A 7,500-nucleotide genomic window follows, 5' to 3' on the forward strand; every position below is an offset into this window, starting at 1 on the left:
CCATTCAACTGGCCATAAATCGTCATCTAAAAATAAAATAAATATATAAATATTTTATACATATATTTATATGTTCCAAGAATAAAATTAAAAAAATCATTACATAAAAAAAAAAAAAAAAAAATTTATTACATTATGAATTCACTTTCTACATTGTTAATAATTTTTTTTACATACTTGGAATAACAAAATTTGAATTTATAGAATTGAAATCTATAAGATCTAATTTCTCATTTTCTTCATCTTCTTTGAACTTTTCATATTTTTCTTTATTCATATCAATATATAAATCCTAAGAGGGAGAAAAAAAAAGAAATATAAATTAGCCTCAACACTAATATGCACACATACATACATATATATATATATATATATATATATATATAGATAGATATATATATATATTTTTTCTTTTTATGGTTATACATTGAAAAATACAAGGGCTTCTATAAAATCAGAAAAAGACCTGAACAAGAATAAAAAAAACAGCCAAAAATATTTTTAAAAAAAAAAAAAAAAGCAGCCAAAAATATTAAAAAAAAAAAAAAAAGTATCCAAAAATTCATCACATTTTTTACAAACCATTTATCAAAATCATAAGAATGTGCCCCTTCAATTTCCTTTCGAGTATATAAAAAAAATTTCTTTTCTTTCTTGCTTTCTTCTAGAATGTTAAAAAAAAAAAAGAAAAAGAAATAATCATATAAATAAATACATAGATTAAAAAAAAAAAATAAATAATTAATTAAACTTAAAATAAATAATTTTTTTAATAATACAAACATACCATCTCCAAAGGACGGTGTTCCTTTAACATACAAATCATAATTTTGATTGCTTTTTTTATATTTCATACAAAATTTAAAGTAATCGTTTAACTCATCGTCCTTAACATTATTGTATATATTGTCGTAGTAGTAATTATATTGAAAATTAAAATTATTATCTTTTTTGAGATCATACAAAATATATTTGAGAATGCCTTTTTTTCGAACACTTCTGTTTGAATGTTTAGGTAAGGAACTCTATCAAGAGAAAAAATAATAAATTAATAATACTCGAATGGTTACACATAAATATATATATATATATAATCATTAGTGTTATATAATTCGTTGTGCACATATAAATTCTTTAATTTTTTTTTTTTTTTTTTTTTTTGTAGTACCTGTTCATTTATTTGAGGTACAAATTTATATAGGGCCAAAAAATCCTTTACATTTTCCGTTTTTTTATCTAACAAAAATATGATATATATATTTTTTTTTTATTTATATGTTCTTATAGTGTTTATGATTTTTCATAAATAAAATGACTATTATATAAATTACCTTTTGTTTTTTTAATATATGGAGAGAACAATTCTTTGCGCACTTCTTGTCTTTCGTCAATATCATAATTCATATTTTCTTCAGCTTTACAAAGATAATAAAATAATATGCATTACATATATGTATATATATATATATATATATTTCTATTTATTTATATGTGTGTTATATTATTATTTATTTGGTCCCCCTCACTTGACAATTTAGACATGGATGTTATTTCAACATCTTCCATTTCATAATTTTGTATCTCATCTTCATCTATAAAAAATAAGTAAATTTTATTATAATCAATATAGAATTGTTACAGTTGTTTTATATATTTATATAATATACATGTTTATATATTTATATTTATTTATTTGTTGTCATTATTTTATGTATTACTAAATATGGTTTCTACAGGGAATTCCATTTTTTTTAAAATAAAATAAATGTACTTTTTTTTTTTGTCACTCTTTTCATTTTTAATATCTTGTAATTTTTTCCACAGTTTAAAATTCTTTAAATCTAAAATAAAGGATATACAAAGGAAAAAAAAAAAAAAAAAAAAAAAAAAAAAAGAGATCCGATTTGTATATATTATATAAAAATATTTTTTTTTTTTTCATTGAATTATAAAAGGTATATATTATAACAAATTTTTTTACTTTCATTGTCTTCAACATTAAGAATGTAATTCTTTGGAATGTTTAAATTATTGTATAATTTCTATAACAAGGTAAATATGAATAATATATATATAAATATATATAAATATATATATATATATATATTACATACTTTATATTCTAGTAGAGCTAACACAACTGTGTTTATATTTGAGATATCCTTTTGTGTAACAACTACAAAAAAATAAAATAAATTAATAATATACATAACATTAAAAAGTATTTACATATGTATATATTTATTAATTCTTTATATATTTTTTATGTGTCTCCTTATATGTATTACCTTCTTCGTATTTAATTTTTTCTCTTCCTTTATATAGTCTGTGAGTTCTATTTGTTATGAATCTAAAACATTTATCATTGTTTATGATGTAAGAAAGAACATAAGGATCTTTTTTTACACATGATATAAAATACTTATTCAAAAAAATATATAACAAAAAAAAGGTCCCGATTGTATTTATCATTCTCTCATTAGAAAAATGAAATTTCTAAACATCCAAAAAAAAAAAAATATATTTATATATTTACACTGAGAGAAGAATACATGGTTATATCTTTTTGGGGACTAAAAAAATTTCACATAAAAAAATACGAAAAAAAAAAAAAAAAAAAATATACATATATATATATATGTATATATATTTATTTATTTATTTATTTATTATGATTTTTCCTTAAAAGCCTATTCATAAAAACATTCTATGCTTTATTAATAGGAACGTATATTTAAAAAAAAATATATATATGATCAATATAAAATATTTGTATACATTATTTATATATTCATAGAAAGGAATTTAAATTCAAAAATTAAAATATGAAAGTGAAAATGTTTAACCATTAAAAAAAAAAAAAAAAAAAAAAAAGATCCGATTTGTATATATTTTATAAAAATATTTTTTTTTTTTTTTTTTCTACTTCTATTTGTAGTTTATTACTTTAATATTAAATCGGGTTTTTTGTTTTTGTTTTTGTTTTTATTTTTATTTTTATTTTATTTTTATTTTTATTTTTATTTTATTTTTATTTTATTTATTTATTTATTTTTTTATTTATTTTATTTTATTTTAGATATTTAAGGGTAATATGGAAATTAATAAAGTGTGTTTAAGATGTATTTAAAACATGTTTATATTTGTATTTCATCATGTTTCATTTTATTTGATATATGTTTTTCATTGCATCCTTTAAAGATGAAATACAAGAATGATATGAACCATATGAAAGGTGTTACATTTTTTTTGAGTCCTCAAATATATAGGAAAAATATTAATAGATCCAGAATAAAAAATGTTTCTTTAAAAAAAGAAAAAAAGCCTCTCTTTCTTTTTGAGAATTTAAAGAAGGGGTTTTCTTTCTTAGGATTTTGGAGAAACAAATATGATCAAGTAAAATAAATAAAATAAATAATATTAAAATAAATGATGTGTTTATATACATATAAAATAATGTTATATATACAATATATATATTAAAATGTATGACCAATTTTATATGCTTATTATTATTTTTTGTGCTCCATTTGGTTCTTCCTATTTTTTTTTTTTTTTTTTTGTCTTTTATAGAAATATATTGATGATGTTACATCGAACATAAATAATTTAATAAGAATTAAGCAGGTCACACAGAAAAAAAAAAGCAACGAATTAACAATAGAGAATATAAAACAAATTTTATTACGTTGCGTATTTTCAAAAATAGATTTTAAAATTATAAACAGTTTATCTTATATTATTAAACATTTTCAAATGAGCAACACGACGGTAAGAGGGACTTTCCTTGGTCTATACATTTTTATTATATAATCAAAAAATGAAATAAAATTATATACAATAATATATATATATATATATATATATATATATATATATATATATATATATATATATTTATTTATTTATTTATATAGGTGCACTCTATATTAAACCAGATAAGTGAGAAAGTGAAAGAAAAGAAAGATGCAGAAAATTATTTGGCGTTACATTTATTTCTTTTGAAGGACGAAAATATAACGGTAAGGTTTTTAAAAATGTGGACACATGAATGAATAAAATAATAAATAAATAAATATATATATATATGAGGAAAAGTAGTACACATGGGGATTCAAACGAAGGAAACATAAACATAAACATAAACATATATATATATATATATATATATATATATATTTATTTATTTATATTTGTTATTTTTTCTTTTAGCTGTTTTCTATGATGCATATTATGGATTTCTTTAAGAGCAAGCAAAAAGTTGTGGAGTGTATAAGAGATATCAAGAGTAAGAAAAAAAAAAAAAAAAAAAAAAAAAAACAAACACACACACACACACATATATATATATATATATTTATATATATATATTTATATGTGTGTATTTTTTTTTTTTTTTATAATTTCCTAGGGAGTATTTATGAAGAATGTGTTGGAGATCTGATAAGAAAAAAAATCGAAAGATACAATTTATATTGTGAAAAGAAAAAGATAAAATTTAATATGAAAGATGCAATAAAAAAAATGGAACTAAATATTAAAGATGATGATTTATATTTTCATTATGATTATAATGAATTATTAAGATGTTTTACTATGAGGTTAAATATGGAAAGAAATAATAATAAGAATAAAATAAGAAGTAATTATGATAATATAAATATTGATAAAGATATGGATATAAATAATAATATAGATGGAAATATAAATAATATATCCTTAGATGAAAAAATTAAAGAACAATTTGAAGATCCAGACGATGAAAATTTAAAAGAATTAAAAGTTACATATGAAGAATTTCAACTATTTAATGATAATATAATAAAATATATTGAAGAAGATCAACAGTTATATAATATTAATAGTAATAATATTAATAGTAATATTAATAGAATAAAGAATAAGAATAAAATAAAAGAAAATAATAATAATGGTAATAGTGATAGTGATGATTATTATGACGATTATAATTATGAAAAAGAAGAAGATCTAGTTATTCAAAAAAATATAGATGATTATATTTATAAAAATACAACAGGAATGAATAAAAGCCTTGAAGAATTTAAAAATCAGTTTATTGAACAAGCTGATATAGAATTTAAAAATTTTCTAAGTAATGTTAATCTAGATCAACATGGAAATGTGAAAAGGAATGATGAAAATACAAAAAATTCAGATCATATAAAAAATAGGAATACTATAAATAAAGATCATGATACAGATTTAATATTACAACACCAAAAGGAAGATAATTTTTTAAAAAAAAATATTCAAAATAATATGACAAATGATATAAATGATAATGAAATAAATATGATCCAATTAAAAAAATTGAATAGAAGTGATGAAGATATTAATTTAACAAGTGATTTAATATATGAAAGAATAAGAACCAAACTTTTATGGTATATACAAAAAATTGAATATCTTAAATTTAAATATCAGTATGATATTATCAATGAGCAATTCCCAATTATTAAAAATGAAAAAACTGTATTAGATCTTTTAAATTATGGATATAAAATAGTTATGGCACCAGATGTAGATAATTCTTTATTTGAAAAAACAAAAATGGATGCATTGCCTAATGATAAGGACAAAAATAATCAAATGGAAAACCAAAAGAACAGTAAAAATATAAATAAATAAAAAAATAAATAAAAATATGGATATATATATATATATATATATATTTTTTTTTTTTTTTTTTTTTTTTAGAGAAATATTTTTACTTCAAGTGCAAAGATTGTGATTATCACTTATTCAACACAAGTAATAATATAATAACATATATTTTTATTTTCAATTAATATTTTTATTTTTCAAACGGTCTTTTAATTTTTTTTTTTTTTTTTTATATATATATATATATAGGTGATAAAGAAGATTCAGAAAATATAAGCATATGCCCACAATGCAAAACAAAAGTTTGAGGGGTTATTATAAATATGGAGCACACAAAAAAAAAGTACATACATGCATACATACATATATATATATATATATATATATTTATTTATTTATTTATTTATTTATTATCACGTTTGCTTATCCATCACTGCTATAATATTATTATATAAGTTATAATAATAAGTAGGGATGCCCGAATATATAAGTGTTTTAAAAAATAAAAAGGATGTATACATGTTAGGGTGATAGAACAAAATGAAAAGTAAATACGATAAAGAAAAAAAAAAATAAGAAAAATTAAAAGAATTGACTATATTATCATAACTATATGCAGAAGGAGTAATAAAAAAAAAAAAAAAAAATTTTTTTTTATTTTTTTGAGAATAAACAATATAACGTAATTCATAAAATAAATAATTTAAAAAAGGGGTTTGAATAAAATTATATTTTTTATATATATAACAGAATATATCACAACAATTTTGAATACGTTGTGTATATAAAAATAATAAAAGATTTATATCATTTTTTAGGGTATAAAAAAAAATATGTGAGAAATTTTTTATATTGTCATAAGATTTATTATATTCATTTAAATCATTACAAATATTATTATTTAAACATATTAGATATTTTTTTATTTTATTTTTGTAGTACATATTTTCTTTTTCATTTAAATAATTATATTGATATAATAATATTTTATTATAAGTTTTAAATATTTTGTATACACATTTTTTATGGTCCATTTTTTGTATGTATGAAAATATATTATTTATATTATTAATCATAAAGTAATATAAATCATTAAATTTTAAAATATCTATATCTTTATCTTTACAATATTTCAAATGAATATTAATTTTATGTATATTTTTTTGGTGTATTAAATGATAATAATTATTTATAAGAAATTGATCAAAGTTATATATATAATAATTTAATGCTCTTTTTATTTTATATAATTTTATATCTATATGTTCATTCATTTTTATAACATATTTTAAAAACAGTTTTCTAAGATTACTATACATATAATATAATCTTAGCTCATAATTATATTCGTATATATCTTTTATATATAAATAAGACATGAAAGATTTTAAAAAGTTATTTTTTTTGATATTATCATTTACAATATTATTATTTTCTATAAAAGAAGTATCTTTATTGATTATTATATTTTTTAAATAAAAAATAAAAGAAGATATTTTTTTTTTTATGTAACATATATTTATTATATTATCTTCATTTTTATCTTTTTTTTTTTCTCCTTTGAAGTAATCAGAAATGTTAGTAGTATATATCTTAGAAGGATCATCAATTTTTTTTTTTTCTCTTTCTTCATATTTATTAAATCGTTTTAAAAAATTTGTTCTTAAGTTATTCATACAGTCAGCTGAATTCAAATATATTATTTTATTTTCTTTATCAAACTGCATTTTTTTTTCTAACAAGTGGATATTTTTTTTAATACTAATTAATTTTAAAGAACATTCAAATAGTAAGCGCATATATATCATGATATATAACTCGTTTAAAATCTGTATGTCGTCTAATTTGTAACCTTTTAAAAAATATATCTTTTTT

The 7,500-nt window shown here is 17.9% G+C and overlaps 3 protein-coding genes across 4 annotated transcripts in view; 1 reads left to right on the forward strand and 2 right to left on the reverse strand.

Annotated features, from left to right (window-relative positions):
* PGSY75_0313700 (hypothetical protein) overlaps positions 1-2,472 on the reverse strand; it is a gene marked incomplete at both ends in the record, with an annotated part of 3,476 nt that extends 1,004 nt beyond the window's left edge. Inside the window, 12 exons of one of the 2 annotated variants that reach the window (XM_018783990.1) lie at positions 1-26; positions 178-292; positions 427-466; positions 583-664; positions 788-1,025; positions 1,169-1,236; positions 1,332-1,415; positions 1,527-1,592; positions 1,719-1,841; positions 1,982-2,042; positions 2,115-2,176; positions 2,289-2,472. The exon at positions 1-26 is cut by the window's left edge and continues 16 nt beyond it. In XM_018783990.1, coding sequence (XP_018643573.1) covers positions 1-26; positions 178-292; positions 427-466; positions 583-664; positions 788-1,025; positions 1,169-1,236; positions 1,332-1,415; positions 1,527-1,592; positions 1,719-1,841; positions 1,982-2,042; positions 2,115-2,176; positions 2,289-2,472 — 1,149 coding nt within the window. Of the gene's footprint in view, positions 27-177; positions 328-426; positions 467-582; positions 665-787; positions 1,026-1,168; positions 1,237-1,331; positions 1,416-1,526; positions 1,593-1,718; positions 1,842-1,981; positions 2,043-2,114; positions 2,177-2,288 lie in introns of those variants that run through there. The other variant, XM_018783991.1, reaches the window with a different exon arrangement.
* A 648-nt stretch (positions 2,473-3,120) lies between these two features.
* Positions 3,121-5,933, forward strand: PGSY75_0313800 (hypothetical protein; the record flags this gene model as incomplete). The annotated part of the gene is made up of 7 exons (XM_018783992.1): positions 3,121-3,396; positions 3,574-3,771; positions 3,918-4,052; positions 4,213-4,288; positions 4,412-5,629; positions 5,719-5,772; positions 5,875-5,933. The coding sequence occupies 7 exons, from the start codon at positions 3,121-3,123 to the stop codon at positions 5,931-5,933; spliced, it is 2,016 nt and encodes a 671-aa protein (XP_018643575.1).
* Positions 5,934-6,038: 105 nt separating this feature from the next.
* The window catches only part of PGSY75_0313900 (hypothetical protein), a gene marked incomplete at both ends in the record, with an annotated part of 2,910 nt that continues 1,448 nt past the window's right edge, over positions 6,039-7,500 (reverse strand). Inside the window, one exon of the mRNA XM_018783993.1 lies at positions 6,039-7,500. This exon is cut by the window's right edge and continues 1,448 nt beyond it. Within this exon, the coding sequence (XP_018643576.1) occupies positions 6,039-7,500 (1,462 nt within the window).

This window comes from Plasmodium gaboni, chromosome 3 (assembly GCF_001602025.1).
Source record: "Plasmodium gaboni strain SY75 chromosome 3, whole genome shotgun sequence".
NCBI lineage: Eukaryota > Apicomplexa > Aconoidasida > Haemosporida > Plasmodiidae > Plasmodium > Plasmodium gaboni.